This window comes from Spea bombifrons, chromosome 7, assembly GCF_027358695.1.
Source record: "Spea bombifrons isolate aSpeBom1 chromosome 7, aSpeBom1.2.pri, whole genome shotgun sequence".
Classification (NCBI taxonomy): domain Eukaryota; kingdom Metazoa; phylum Chordata; class Amphibia; order Anura; family Pelobatidae; genus Spea; species Spea bombifrons.
Genome location: NC_071093.1, coordinates 39,315,413 through 39,331,580, shown reverse-complemented (window position 1 = coordinate 39,331,580; position 16,168 = coordinate 39,315,413). Strand labels below are relative to the sequence as shown.

The following is a 16,168-nucleotide window of genomic DNA, read 5'->3' as shown; positions in this document are numbered from 1 at the left end:
TGTGTGTATTGAAAGTGTCTGCCAGATGTGCCTGAAGGATTTAGCAACAAAGTATGGATCGGTAGCCACAATTCACTACCGGAAAGCAGAGTTGTTACTGTTATTGTATGACAGGAAAAAAAGGGGTCCAAACAAGTTTACCTTTGAACAAAGAGTTTCAACAACCACTGGGATCCCTATCGTGATCAAGCCTCCCGATGAACGCCTACCATGCTTGGCATACATCTTTTAGGAGCTACAACATCAGGTTAAAGGAACCAGGTTCTTTATTCTTGAAGGGATAGACGTGAAACAAAAAAATGCCCGGTGAAAAGTCCAGCTTTGTGGTACGCTATTGTGCTGGCTGCGTTTTGCAGTTACAGCCTTGTGTTCTTTGTATAATGCAGCTTTCAGCTCTCAGAATAAACCACTACTCATTCTGTAAAACACTCGCGGTATGGCTACTACCCCTGCGAAAGGTTCTTAATGTCATCTCAATCAATTGATGACTGTGATCTTTCTAGATTGTCCATCACATAATGGAATCCGCCTCGCTGGAGGTCTGTAAGAGAAGACGTTTCCTTCCTGACTTCTTAGTTTATTATTGTGTTCTGACAGATACCGGCCAAAGGCTAGCAAATGTACAGACCACGATTACCTATGCTGCCCCAGGGATGTTCTCCGCACTCCATCTCATAGACTATTATTTTTCTAACTATACATTGTGCAGATCGCATAGCTGGTTATTGAAAAATATATTTTTGCCCAACATATAGTCCCTTAAAAATGCATTTTAGCGCATTTCACGCATATTTTAAAAATATTTGAAATATTGTGTCATACGTAGATCTGTCAATGTTTTTATCAATAAATCAATAAAACCTTTTAACACAATTTGTGAACAGTGGAAAAAAAGCTTTACTCTACTTTATAAAGACCTAACCCTGGCCGCTTCTCCCGTTAGATGGGCCCTACATAATGTATTGTTAAATCACAGTCCGGGGCTTCTCACAGATTTAATTGTACGTTATGTATGCCTGGCTTAGCTCTTCAGAGAAAATCACATGGGTTCATCTGCCTCGTGAAGTTGGTTAGTTGGAATAATTCATCTTATCTGCAAACCAATTTAAAATAGCCTAATTTTTGCACCCAGGAACAGGTAAGTGTCTCAGCCTGTTTCTCCGATATACTGGCCTGGCACAAAATATTATTTTCTTTCATTTTAAACCACTTTGGGTTTTTAAACCGCGTCGGCTAGAGGTCCAAAACCTATTAATGCAGCAATGCAACTTAATCTGTTTTACGAGGCAGGGGCCACCAACCGCCAGCCCCAAGAAAGGCTCGTTGGATACATTTCCCTGCGGTTCACGAACCTCCCGCAGCAGATCCAGTAGAAGAGACGCCGGAATTCTGTTCGCTGCCACCACACAAACCCGATTGACTCCGCTTGAAAATGATCTACCGTTATTTGTATCGTTTATAATGAGTTCCATATTGGTTTACGACTCTTGGCGGATGAGCTTGTTCCATAGCTTGTTAGCCCGCAGGCACGTGTTAAACTTTTATTAAATGTAATTATGAAGATGTTAAACATTTTGAGCTTAGTGTGTTGAGTGGAACATGTTTTTCTAATGTACACGTGTTGCTGTTTATGGATGGTAATTAACGTATACGTTATTGCCTATAAACGCTTATTGCTGGAGAAGTCGGTTGCATTGTAATAGTCACCTATTGTCTTTTTAAGAGTAAAAGACGCATACGTAGCACAATGAGCATGCCTGGGGACTCGGGGTGAAGGGGCAGATTCGTAGCCTTACTGGTGTCTTACTATTCGACATTGTTATGGCTTATATCCCTGCTTGAATGCAGGTGACTTAATTAGTTGTATCTTTAAATCATGACAAGTCAAGGTTTCCTCGAGGGAAGGTATCAGAGCCATTTGGTAACAGTTGGCGAGTCACTATATAGAATCTTTACGATGAGATATTAAAGGTAAATATTTCTCAGCGTCGGCTCGTTTTCAAGTTTTCTATAATGCTGGTGAAGATGGCACCAGGCCTTCTGATATCACCAGGGCCGGTGAGATGTTGCCTTTCTAAAGAAAAGGCACTCGGTGACCTCAACATGGACTGTCCCCGAGGGCAGAGTAACGCTGCGTCATTGGACAATGTTCGCTTGGAAACACAATGATGACCTTCAACTTGTGCTCTTGCCATCTACGTTGTTGAGCAATTGTTGGAAATCAACATTAAAGCTGCCCCGATTTTTTTTCACTGTACATTTTGCTGCTTATAATTAAATCATATCCAGGACCTCTGCGCAAAAAGATGAGGTGTGAATGAGAAGGACCGGCTTGGTTTTTTATACCTGGGGGAGTACTGGAGTATTCCTTAAATGGGGAGAAATAATAGGCAGTCCTGGAACCAGACGTCATATATAATATATATATATACACGTGAGGTGGGTTTCTATATTGCTGTATTTAATGTGTAAATATCGTTATGTTGGCTGACATAGTGTATGGTTCTGTACACAGCAGGATCTCTAGATTGTAAGCTCATTCCAGCCGGGCCATCCTCACCTGTTGTTTCTGTAAGTTAAATTGTTATGTTATGCATTACTTGTTATGTCCTGTCCACCCATTGTACAGCGCTATGGAATATGATGGCGCTATATAAAACCATAAATAATAATTTGTGACAGGTCTGCGGTAAGTGATCCAGCGTTTCCAGGTGACCTAAAAAAACCTGTCATCGTGGCTATAGTTAAAGACTACCACAAGTAATCAATGTGAAGATTTCATTGCTATCAAAAGGTTACACAACAAACTGTCGCATAGTGTTTATTTTGCAAGGAAAATGTGCCAGAAATTGCACAACAAATGTCTAAAAGATTACAAAAGGTTGGTACCCCTTAGATCTTCCAAAATGTTTGATGTAGTCCGGTGTGGTGGGCACAATGCCCAGGTAGGAGCCTCTTCCAGCGGTTAAACATGACACGGAATCAGTGTGTGTGCCAGACCGATCAAGGTCGGAGTCTTCACGTAGAAATAAGCACTCTAGATGGGCCGAGTCGTCTGATATTTACGTTATGAATTCATTGAATCATTTTGATCATTGGGCTTTCAGGACATTCAGGCATTTGATCCAGAGTAGGGCAGACGAATGGCTATTTTTAAGATGGCGCTGCTGGGGACTTGATTTTTAAATCATTCCTACGTGTCTTCAAGAGCTGCTTTAGCTATTTTTATTATCAAGAAAGGTAGAATAATATCGGAGAATACATCATCTCTGAAAATACATTTGGAAAATATGTAATTTTCTTTAAATAACTACAGTGAATTAAGACTTTGGAGCTCCATGAAATATACTCAAGCACAGCAGAACCCTGAGACACCACAGTAAGACCAAAGACCCCCCCCCCAAAAAAAAAATACTCTTACCATCTATAAACACCTGGGAGGCATCAATTCTTAAATTCGGGGGAAGTGGATTGAAAATGTAATCTCTAGAAGGAGGTGTTATTGGGGAGCAATGTGATAGATTAGTACCTGAGAACAACGTTATTAAAGATATGACACATTGATGTCATTTTACAAGTACCAATGCTAGTTAATGATAAATTATGTTGCTAAACATCCAGTTATTGCATACTGTATCGCATGGATTCTGTTACAGGAGAATAAGGTAGACTTTTAAAAAAAAATTAGGTGTATTTATCACATTCTTGTCCACACATTTTTGTTTACATGAAATGTGTCACGGTGTATGATGTCACAAAGGCAGAAGCTGTATTGTGAGGTCGCACCCACTTACAGCTCCTTGTGAAATTGTCATCTACAGTTACGTAGAGTTAAAGAAGCAATAACCAAAATGATGTTTTGTTTCCTTGGTTTATTGTTATTGGAAACAAGAGATCTTGAGTCGCTTGGCCAGGGCGCAGTCCATCCCTCAATTCATCCAGTCTGGTGTTATAAAGGTAAAGCCAGACATATGCCGGCTGCTGGATGGAGAGGACGTGTCCTCTGCGGTCCGCAGAACCGATGGTATCCTGCGCAGTTTGTTCAGGTGGAGATCTGATCTCAAATCCATCTTGTACGGGGGAGTTAAACGTCGGCTCTCTACGTCATCCCAGTTGATGGTTTGAAAGAACGGATGCCGTCTGATATTTCCTTTCACGCCGAGGCGACGCCGAGGATCCTTCTTCAGCAGTTGTTTCAAGATGTCCACAGCTTTTTTGCTGAGGTTTTTGCTGTACTGAGGGCTGCCGTACACAATTTGATCAATCTCTGACATGATGCTATTGCTAGCATAAAAAGGGAAAGCTCCATTCAGCATACGGAACAGCACCACTCCGAAGGACCACCAGTCCACGGCAGCACCGTATGCTTGCTTCAGATGTATTTCCGGGGCCATGTACAAAAATGTGCCGCAATATTCTGTGATTTGTTCGGTTCCAAAAATACCATCGGCAACAAGACCAAAATCACAGATCTTTACATGGCCCTCTCCATCAAGCAAAATGTTGTCCGGCTTCAGGTCGCGATGTATAATTCCCTGAGAGTGGAGGAACTGGACGGCGCACACTATTTCTGCCGAATAAAAGGCAGCGGTGGCCTCAGAGAAGGAGCCCACCCTGTTCAGATATGTGATTAGTCTTCCTCCGGCTAAATACTCCATGATTAATAGTACGCAGGTCTCTGTTTGGAAGGCCGCGTACCCATGGCACAGGAATGGGCTGTTCCGAGCCACCTCCAGGACCCTCCTCTCTTTCATAATTTCCACAGGTTTCATGGCTTTCTTGTGAATGATCTTAACCGCTACCAGGGATTCTCTGGTAGGGACAGAAGCCAACAGGACCTTTCCAAAGCTGCCTTTTCCCAGCAGTGCATGAAAAGTAAAGGATGGTACTGACATGGGGAGAAGGCTTCTAAATCTTTTAGCAGGAACATCACTTTCCATCTGACTCCTGCATCTTTTTATTGCAACCTTTCCCCTGCTGCACATGCGCTGCTCCAGGTGTTCAGGTGCTTTCTGCTCCCCCTGCTGCCCCAGATCCTGGCTGATATCCTCTCTCTCATCAGCAGTACATCTTCTCCTCTTCCTGTCTCTACATCCTTCTTCCTCGGAACCGGTACTCTCTCTCTTTCTTTTGAGTACTCTTCTGGCCAAGTGCTCTGGGCTTTCATCTCTCCTCTTTGTCCGCCTTACAGCGTTTATGAAAGCCGATCTTACTCTTTTACAAAATTTTCTTAGTTTTCTGGGGCAGCATCTCTTTAAACTCCACCTAAGTCCAGAAAGGAGGCAACAATCCTCCACATTGCTCAATTCACTTTTCTCCTCCATCGTTGTATGTAGTTGGTAGTAACACTTTCAGCTCGCTATAGAATAACTGCTTCAGTGTCGAGTGCCCAACTTCACCAAAGGAAAAGTGGAGCGGCTTGCAGCTTTATAGGTGACACGTATGATGTCACAATGACTCGTGATGTCACAGGCACTTATGATGTCACAATGCACTGACAGGTCATGGAACTGTGAGAGTGCTGTGCTGCTGGTTTGCTAGATATCCAACAATAAATAAGTGACAATAAATAACCAAGAATTCAGTTTCATGTGTATATTACAATCTATTATTAGCGTTAATTTATTATTTTATTTATTTCACTAGAAGCACAAACACCCTTAGGTTTGGTAATATCTGATATTGGCTGTTTATTAAAATTGTTATTAATTATTCATTCAGAGTAATTGATCACATACTGTCAAAATGAAGAAGATCTTCAGAAAAATAATCCTAAATCTGGTGGAAAATCTGATGGTGAAATATCAAAATGCCGTTCCTAAAATCAAGTGGCCTGTGTGGCAAAAAATAAACAGAAATCACATATAGATTTATATAGAGAGTGTAAAATCATCTTATAAAATCGTGTTTTCTTTTATGTATTATTCACTATGACATTTTAAAATGGGAAAGTGTTCAGGTGATTGTAAATTGTGATATATACTATGCTGTATCAGGGCTGGGGTTAGTACAAGGAAGCCGTCTGGAGCGCCTCCATCAGGAGACCACCCGGCGCAGGAAGGGGCGGGGCCAGTTGAGGATATCACAGAAATAATGTTTCGGTTTAACAGACTTTTACTATAAGAATTTCCATTGAATTAAATGTAGCGTCGCTTTACACTTACTATTTATCCACGTGCGCTTGGCTCACCTTTTTTGTTACTTACTCTTAAACAGACATTGAATCTGGTTATTTCACAGCTACAGGAGGATTTACCTGACATTTTCAGGGCTTTACAAAACAAATACTCAACCTGATGGTTTTAAATGCTCCGGCTAACTGTTCACAGAATGATAAAGAAAACGGATATAGCCGAACGGGTCCACGGGAACATAAAGAGTCTGGTTGTAAGCAATAAGCTTTATTGCTCCAATACAGAAAAGATGTAAAATCACATAATATTTGTGGCTCCAGAGATTTCCTCTTCAGTTGGAGCTAAATGGAGATAAAGAGAAGGAACTTGTCATATCGCCATGTCCCATGATAGCATCTCCTGGACCAGCATCAGTTCTAGAAGTGATTTGTCTCAGGTTGTACCTTTTATAAGATCAACAGAGAAGAACCTGAACTTTTAAACATCTCTTACCTTTCTCCATGAAGCTCCACTTAACCCTTATTACACACGAAACAGTATTAAATAAAACAGTCAGATTCTTAGACTTGATAAAATTATTTCTTTAATTAAAAAGGCCGACAAATAATTAAAGTAACCTTTAGGAAGAAACAGTGGCGGTGATTTTAACATGCATGGTAGATTCATAAACCGATCCCCAACAAGGCAAGGTCGTGGACCAGATGATGTCTTACAGCAGGCAGCTGTGGAATACTGTATAAAAAGCTGATGAGTAACTCCAAAAAATATTTGTCTTAAAATGTCCCTCGATTTTCACCCAAAACAAATGGACAGGAAAAGGATTTTATTGTCTGAATGGACCCAAAACGAACCAAAAAATGTGTCAGAACCATTTCTGGGATATTTACACGTCTGCTACATTGTGTCTCTACAGAGGTGTTTTAATGATTCAACCAATAAGGGGGAGAATGTATTTACTGATAAGTGTTATAAATTTCAGGAAAATGATGTCAACATTATTTTCTCTGTATTAAACAATGTAGGCTCATTACAAATCTAATTCTCGAATTCTTGTAAATCGAAGACTTTTAGAGACCGTTTGGCCTTCTTGGTGCGTGGTGAAATTAGGGAAATATTCATTTTTCTTCCACTTTTCTGTAATTATATATATAATATATATTCTTTAAAACAATTATCATTCTGTGATACATTTTATTGAATGTGTCACCACATTGTCCTTACAAAATACATTAATTTCCATTGGATATTTTTCCCAATCTCAAAAGCATTAAGACAGCATATAAGCATTAATGTCAGCATATAGTGTTAGAGTGTGTGTATGAGTGTATGGTGTACATGAGCATAAAATATTAGCGTGCGTGTTACTGTTGTGTGGATGTGCTTGTTATATTTCTGAAAATGATATAATTAGGCATGTTGTGTAGCAAAGATACATTGAGTATGGCTTAGAAACATGCAGCTTATGTTTGACATGTAGCAGCTTATTTTAAGAACCTTCTATGATGGAGCTTCGTATAGAAGGGTTTCACATTTAGGGGTTATTCTTGACACATTTTCCTGAGATTTCCCCTCTATTGCCGCGGAGTGGCACAAACTTTGTAAGGCTTTGGCCTGAAGGTGAAAAATGGATCTGGAGTGAGATCCAGGTCTGCCTTGTCTACGCCCGGTGGGGGAGAGAATGTGAACTTCTGGAGCATCCCCGTGAAGAAGAGGAAGAGTTCCATTCTGGCCAGGGATTCTCCGACACAAACCCTGCGTCCTGATAGATAAATGATAGTAAGAGGTTACATTCATAGGAAGACCAATCACAAAACGTACTCGGCTCTATCATCTCACAGTTCAGACTCGATTCTTTTAACAGATTTATCTGTGCTAATCAAAGAGTGACCTGTGTCTTTCCAGGGGTCCCAAAAAAACATGAATTTCCATCCGAGATTAGTGGGTCCACGTTCACTCTCCCTTTCTCACACCCTCATTCTCATTCACTCTGTCTTTATTGCCTTCTCTGGAGAACACTTCTGTTTCCTCATCTTCAATCTCTAATTTTTTCTTTCATCGCCTGAATCTCTGTGGCCCAAACCTGGTGGCAACTTCCACCAAAATGGCAGCACAGCAGTGACGTCCTCCCAGCGCAAGCATCACCATATTGGTAGAAGTTGCCGTCGGGTTTTGTTCACGGAGATGTGGACAAATAAAGAAGACAATAGCTTTGTGGAACACAATGAAACACCAAGTTTTTTTTTCCCTGCTAACCTTAGTTACTTATATCACAAACTAATAACACAAACTTGTTTTTGTATTCTGTGGTAAAGTGACCATGAACATTAAGTCACTCTCATCCATTACCTTTAGAAAATGGGAAGAATGCATCTTTCTTCAGAAACTTCCCGTCAGCATCCAGGAAATGATTGGGGTTAAATCTGTACGGAGTCTCCCACTGGGTCTCATCATAAAGGGCCGACGCAAATAAAGGGATCACTTGCGTTCCCTAAAGAAAATATCAAATTGTTGTACATTTTTGATAAATTAAGAAATATACAATTTTAATTTTGTAAAGGAGCCATGAGACATACAATGTTGCTTAACCCCTTTGGTGTCAGTACCCTTTTAAAAGCTCTTTTTTTGCTCATTTTTCCATACTTTCAGAATACAGAGCATTTTTTCAGTTGTTTTTATTTATTGGATCCCCTATATCAGAGTTCTGACTTCATGTTAGAACCCCAGCAGGTTTCCAAGGAACCGAAACATAGAAGATGCTGTACTTATGTACAGAGCCGGCCTTAAGTATTCTGGTGCCCTGTGCGGACTACTCCTCTGGCGCCCCCCCACCCCTTCTCACTGCCCCTTCTCACTGCCCCCCTGCCCCCTCCTCTGCCCCTTCTCACTGCCCCCTCCTCCCTATCCTTACTTGCCTCGTTGCCGGAGTCCTGCGGTGGGAGCGGGAGGCGTCCGTCTTCCCGATCGTGGTGCGCACTTCACAGCTGAGCGACGGAGTCACGGAGAGTGAGGGGCACCGAGCGGTTGCTGAAAACTTCACGAGCGGCCGCTCGGCGCCCCTGCCCGGGACATAAATTGAAGCATCATTTTTTTTTTGTTTTAACTTTATTTAACATCCTCCATGTTAAATAAAGTTAAAAAAACTTTATTTAACATGGAGGATGTTAAATAAAGTAAAAAAACAACAAAAAAACGATGCTTTAAGTCCCGGGCAGGCGTCCCAGTTGCCATGGCGCCCTGTGCGGCCGCACAGGTCGCACACCCCTAAGGCCGGCCCTGCTTATGTATGGTACTTATATATGCTTTCTGATTTTAATACAGACAAACAAGAGTATGAGTAGAGTCTCAAAAAATTGGTGCAGCAAAATATATTGAAGTCCACCCAAGAACGGCATTTGAGTGTGAGAACCCTTGGTTAAAATCAGACTTGAAATTAATTCTATTACATACCTTAGGGATAAAATAACCCCTGAAGTGGGTGTCTACTAGAGTAGAATGGGGGAAGGATGGAAGGATGTTGCCAAACCGTTGTATTTCATGTACCACTGCCAGACAGTATGGTAAGTACTTCTGGTCATCCCACGTTGGGTGGCGTTCAAGTCCAATAACCGTTTCAATTTCTTCATGAACCTTTTCTAGAAAAAAAAAACAGAATAATAACTGGATGGAGGCGACTAACAAGTCAACATTCACTTTGTATCAGTCAAAACAGTGTCTCACTCCTTATTCCATACCCTGACGTTTTCACCAAGCCTCACCTACTTGCCTTACCCATCTACCTCATGTTCCTAGTCGCTTTTTGCATTTCCCTGACTTTTTACCCAAAACGTACAGATACTGACAAAAAAAAAGTGTGTAAGAATCATCCACAACCACAGAATCATCTCTTACTTTGTATATCAGGATATTTCATCATGAGAAGGATGGCCCATTGCAGTGTCGATGATGTTGTCTCTGTGCCACCAAGCATGAGATCGAACATAGACGCCAACATATTCTTCTCATGAAAGATTTTTTCATTACCATCTCCCACTTTTTCCTTAAGAATCAAACGACACACAAAACGCATTGAGTGTTTTTCACATATGCAGAAGCGACAGAGATCAGAACCGATCCTCATTTATATCACTTATGACCATGCCTTCCTAAGCTCTTATTATTTAAACCAAATGTTGGTTTTAACTTTACCATTGTACAAACAAGTGTTGTTGTTAACATGACTGTATTTACACATAAGGCATCTGTCACGACTGCTGTGACTAGTAGCGTGCCTAAAGGTGGGCCGCCTCGGGTGCCACTCATCAGGGGGGTGCCTGGTGGCCTGACGGCTGCCTAACACAGCCCCTGCTGTGCTGCCCTGTATGAGGAAACTCTTTTCCCGTACAGGGGGAGCAGGAACGTGGGCGCTAATGGAGTTTCCTCATACAGTGCGCGGGCACCAAAGCAGTAAGCTGCAGGCTCGCATGAGGTGGCTGTCGGGACGCAGAGACGTCTGTACAGGCCCCCCGGTGATGCTGGGCTGGCCCCTGGAGCAGTGAAATCTGTAAGAGAGGTAAAGGGGTGTGGGAGAGTGAATGGGTGAATGAATGTTAGTGGGTGACTGAAAGAATAAAATTATTGTTTAAAGGTAGAAATGGCACAGTCAGGCTGATTATGGGGCAGAGGTGGCACAGGCAGGCTGCTAAAGGGGCAGAGTTGGCATAGACAGGCTGTTTCAGGGACAAAGTTGACACAGACAGGCTGTTTCAGGGGCAGCGGTGGCACAATTAGGCTGCTAAATGGGCAGCAGTGGCACAGACAGGCTGTTTTAGGGGCAGAGGCCTACCACGTCAATGTATGGCTTAGTATATAGTAATAGGGATTATGCTGCACTACCGTCAATGTCTAGCTCAGTGTATAGTGGTGGGAATTACGCTGTACCATATCTGTTCAATAAATTTATTTAAATTCATAATTTAATTCATTTATTTTTCTAGATTTCTATTTGACGTACAGTTAAAAATGTGTGAAATAAATATTCCTGCCAACATAAATTTTTTTTTGTGTGTGTGTGTGGGGGGAGGGGTGCCACATACAGGATCCTCCCCGAGTGCCAAATACTCTAGGTACGCCCCTGGCTGTGACACAGGAGCACACACCGCGAGGCTTCTTCACCCTGATACACCTAGCAAAAGGTTGAGCCCCAAGATAAGCGGATGGGGACCTTGATGATCTATACATTGTGGAGGTTCGGGTATAGGCAGATATAGATAAAGGCACAGAGTATAGGTAGCAAAGCACAGCGGGATTTGCTGCTGTAGTGCTACAGGTAGATGCCAGGACAGGAACCAGGTCAGGTCAGGTCAGGTGTGCAGGTAGACAGCCAAGGCTGGGTTCAGTACACTAAATGGGAAGTCAGATGAAGCCAAGGTCGGTACATAGAGGGGGTGGTCAGGATAGTCAGGTATCGTACACAGATCATGTCAACAAGGTAGAAAAACGCAAAGGCAGAGGATAGTCAGACAAGCCAGGAGTTAAAGCAGAACTTTGCAGGACCACACTAGGGTGAGGAGTTTGTAAATCCTGTGCCAAGCTTGACCTGCCCCTTGTTGCCCCTTGTGCCAGCCTCTTGTTTCATGGAGACCGTGGAGAACATTTTGATAGATGGAGAGCTCGCTCCGGCTAGCTGCAGCCTGTCTGCCAGTAGCAGGTCTCCGGTTTGTGACAGTGTCCTTCTTGTAAATACTGAAGAGACTTTGCCATACCTTACCCCCCAAAAATATTGGCAGTAAAAGAGCATGGGTAGTTGGGAAATACAAGAACATGGTGCAGGTTGTGGAAAGAGTGCAGTGATCCATGTACAGAGTGATGATGAGGAGTGCGGCCCTCCAGCTGCCGATGGGCTACATGTGGCTGAGATTCAATCTATCTACTAACAGATGGAGGGCCAAATATTCTAATCTGTGGCCTTGGAAACTTTATATTAGTTAAATTGCAGACTTTTTAAAGAAGATAAACCAAATTTGCTACGGTTTAGGTAGTCATTGGAGGAGATGGTAGGGCAGCAGTGCCACCTCAAGCCTATGCAACGTAAGAAGCATTGTCCCCAAGAGTAAGATGGCCCATTACCTCCATGTCTTTCTGAAGGAAGGCCTCTGTGTATGTTGTCCAGCTGCTTTCGTTTGTATTGCTTTTAGCTTCCATCAGCAGCTCTTTATAAATTACATTTAACTGGTCGATTTTCTGTACAATGATTTTTGGTGTTTTCAGGACGTGCTTCAGAATCGGGTAGACGTTAGTGAACTAGAGACAAAGAAAGATAATATTAGTCAGAAGACGAGAGAATTCATTATAAATCCTCACCCTGTTGTTCTTTAAATTATGAGATCCATTAAATCGTACTTTGATGACTGTATGTTCCCAACCTTAACTTAAAAGATTCTGTTCTAGATTCAACAATAGAGCTCAAATATTTAATATTAGACACTAAGCTTATATAAGGAAGCCACGTACCCGCCGCAAAAACATCAGCATGGAACCATGTGGTTCCAAAAAACCTTAGCACGGTCTTTATTACTGACTCTCCAGCTATGAACTTGGACCGGTATTCTGATTATTATGACCATGTCAGGTTTTAACAGTAATTCATGGTATTTTACCTGTGCAGGAGTGGTAGTAGTGAGGATAACCAGATCGTTCAGCAGATCTAACATCGTCATGAATGTCGGGTTACTGTATTCAAAGCGTCTTCCAAATAACAGTCCGAAGGTGATGTTGGGAGGAGCGTTAGTAAATACTCGTTTTTCAAAAGGTTTACCTTGGAGCGGATAATGAAGAATTTGAAGTCATGTAAAGTTATCTTTAAAATACCTTTGATTATAATCTTATTTTTAACATAAATCACAAAACCCAAAAATCTTAATACAAACCTTATGTTGAAGCTGTTATTATTTTTTTATTTATAAAACGCTCATAAAATTCATTATTTTTATTATCGGCACCTAATGTAATAATTATACTGCAATTTGCTGAATACACAGGGCCTACAGGCTATATGTTGTTTTATAGATGGGTACGGCTCACCAAGATTCTCGAGCATTGCACGACAGTAACTTTAAATGGATGTTACCAACTGACCTTCAAACGACTGGATCAGATTATTTAGATGTTCAGTTTCCTCGATAATCTTTCCCTCGATGGGTCTCTTTCCCATTCCGAGATCCCGCAGAATAGACAGAGTGAATCTTCGCGTCACCTTCCAGTTTTCCCCGTTGGAAAAGATTACACCTGTGCCAGAAATCGATGTCTATATCACGTAATTTACAACCAGAACTTCTCTAACATGCTATCAAAAAAAAAGGCATTACTAAGCAAAGGGTTAGGTAAACAAAACATGTTGAGTGCAACTTTCCTAAATCGTCCCAGGAGCCTAGAATTGTTAGTCACTGGCCACAGTGATCAGGTCTTGATCTAAGTCCTTCTTCCACACAAGAGGTTTCATTCTCACATTACCTTCTCCATGCTGGAAATTATCAACGACTGGTAGTGCCCCCCGGTTTCCAAATTCATAGCTTGAGTTCACGAGGGCTTCTTTCAGGGCATCATATCCAACCAGAACCACGACTTTCTTCCTGCCAAAGTGGATCGTGAAGAACGAGCCGTATGTCTTTGCAAGCTGGAAGAAAAAGGTAACTCATACTTTATTCAAGACCAACATGGTTTCCCATGATATTGAGTGGTTTTAATGTTTTTGGTAAGTGACAGATGTGCGGCATTGATTTCCAATCTGCAGAAAACCTTCAGACATTTACCTATCCACCATTTCAGTTGGGAAAATAAGGTCATTTTAGGGAGCGCTGTGGATTGAGAGTCTTACTCACCATTCTGAAGTGGCTCTTGTGAACAATTTCAATTTCATTAAGTCATTTGGAACCGAAGTAAAGAACTTTATTGTGGTCCGTGTTCTGTACACGAACATGTATTGCTGTTTAAAATACTACTGTAGAGCACATTAGAGACACCAGGGCAGGTAAAAGGGGCTAATGATTTAAAGTCTTCTTATTATCTATCTCATATACGTACGTTCTTAAGACCATTATGCAATGAATCTAGAAATATATAATAGATGATGGTACCACTTACAAGACACTCCAGTAGAAGGTAGCCATCATCTGGCCTTGGAAAGACAGCAGATTGGAATATATTTGGGATGTAATATAAACCCATGAAAAGTGGGCTACATAGAACAGGGATCCTATAATAGGAATATAAGAAAATGATCCAGTCATGGTGCAACTACTGCATAAAATCATTGTTCATACAGACACTTTTGTGTTGAACTACAAATAAAATACACAACATAAGGCTTCTGATATTGACACAGAATGTTCGACTGAGAGTGTCTGCACTCGTCCAACTTCTGTAGAAAATAATTATAATTTAAAAAAATTGGGCTTTTTTTTGTTTCTTTTAAATCTGCCTCTGGAAAGTATTGTTTTTGACTAATCTGACCTAATTTTTTAAACGAAATCCGCATGTCTTGTTATATTCTATTTATATGATCCATGTTAAAGTGTAATCAGAAATAAACTTGTTCTGTGTAAGAGATAAAAATAAAGGAAACAGGCTAGCGTATATCGCATTTAGTACGACTAACGGTATTTTAAGGGTGGTGGTATTTTTAAATACGGGTTTAGGAAGGTTTTGGGTACAATAAGGGACAAAAATGCCAATCTGGCTGCTGAAAATGAGGACACTTGGTCATCGCCTGTTTGGTATTTCTGACGTTAAGAAACTAATATTCTCTTAGCTGCAAACTCCAGGTTTAGTTCATCCAACCCAATTTAGAACACACTTGTCCCGTTCATTACTGAGGATCTGAAGCGTTCCTTCACCTAGGTCTTTGTGGAATCTTAAATCAGATATTAACGATTAATTGCCACCAGAATATACATCTTAAGAGGTCAATGAAATTCTCGAGTGGTGCATACTGAGAATTCTATCTAAAACTAAAAGTGTCAACAACTACGAGTTTCCTAATTATCTATGATAGCAACAAATGCTCTCAAGTACCTCTCGTTACCACTCTGGTGGACCTGGATTCCTCTGGTTGTCCCTCTTTTCATTGACCTAAGAACTTTATTTCTGTACAAGTGCATCAGAGCAAACTTAAGTGTGTATACTGCCAAGAATGTGGACATGAAGCTGGGGAAAACAATTAGCAGCTACAGCAACATATTCAATAAACCTATGCTACACATATAAATAAATATATGTATGTATCTATTTATATATCTGGATGGAGAGGATTCGGGAGCCAGAGAAAAATATTAGAAGACACGAACTGATACACAGACATCTGTATTAATTAACAGGTAGAATCTTAGAAGTCATGGGCTTTATCTCTGGGACTTTGTGAACAGCTCTGCTTATTCAGTACTCATTTTACAAAATAGTAAAAGTCTAACATTTAAAGCGTTACCTTCATGAAGGTGGAATCTGGTCTTTTTAGATCCAAAATGTGTAAATTTCCAATCAGAGGAAGCGGTGTTGGTCCCGGGGGGAACTTGTAAGAAATCTTTTTACGGAGACTAGACAAAAACTTCAGAAGAACCGTAATCAGGGTGAACAAAAGGAAGAGAGTCACTGTTTCGGAATAGAAAGCCATGTTTAATCCGCTCTGTGGCAGCCAAGTGTTTCGGGGAATTTGGACGAAGTGAACCCAATTTATAGCCGGTGTGGGTGTAACTATCCAAGAGAAACAGAAGACTCCTCCTAAATGGATTTGGAATTCTCTCTTATCATTGATTTTATGTTTGTTCAATATGGACAAACATAAAGGCAATGATTGAAAGCAGCTTACCAAATTTGTTGTTTTTAGAAATACGTCAGAATCCAGTGATTTCAATTCTGATATATTTCTAAAAATACGGAGAACTAGCTCCCATAGTACAAATGTTACAACAGGCATCGGAGACACCCGCTAATGGAAATTATCTAAAGCTGTGTACGAAATTATGTAGGAAACGTAACGTTTACTCCGCATCTCAGGTTTACTT

The 16,168-nt window shown here is 41.1% G+C and overlaps 1 protein-coding gene across 1 annotated transcript; it reads right to left on the bottom strand.

Moving 5' to 3' along the window:
* Positions 1–7,705: 7,705 nt before the first annotated feature.
* Positions 7,706–15,777, bottom strand: LOC128502251 (cytochrome P450 2W1-like). Its single transcript, XM_053472008.1, has 9 exons — positions 15,592–15,777; positions 13,623–13,785; positions 13,248–13,397; positions 12,770–12,927; positions 12,240–12,413; positions 10,023–10,170; positions 9,582–9,766; positions 8,481–8,622; positions 7,706–7,893 (listed from the first exon to the last, which is right to left on the bottom strand). The coding sequence occupies exons 1-9, from the start codon at positions 15,775–15,777 to the stop codon at positions 7,706–7,708; spliced, it is 1,494 nt and encodes a 497-aa protein (XP_053327983.1).
* Between the last annotated feature and the right edge of the window lie 391 nt (positions 15,778–16,168).

What these genes read in the sequence shown, in the direction of transcription:
- LOC128502251 (XM_053472008.1), bottom strand. Translation starts at nt 15,777, where the DNA reads ATGGCTTTCTATTCCGAAACAGTGACTCTCTTCCTTTTGTTCACCCTG. An exon ending in GGGGTTATTTTATCCCTAAG is followed by an intron (nt 8,623 to 9,581) that starts GTATGTAATAGA and finishes TATTTTCTTTAG; the next exon opens with GGAACGCAAGTGATCCCTTT. An exon ending in ATTCTTCCCATTTTCTAAAG is followed by an intron (nt 7,894 to 8,480) that starts GTAATGGATGAG and finishes TTTATCTATCAG; the next exon opens with GACGCAGGGTTTGTGTCGGA.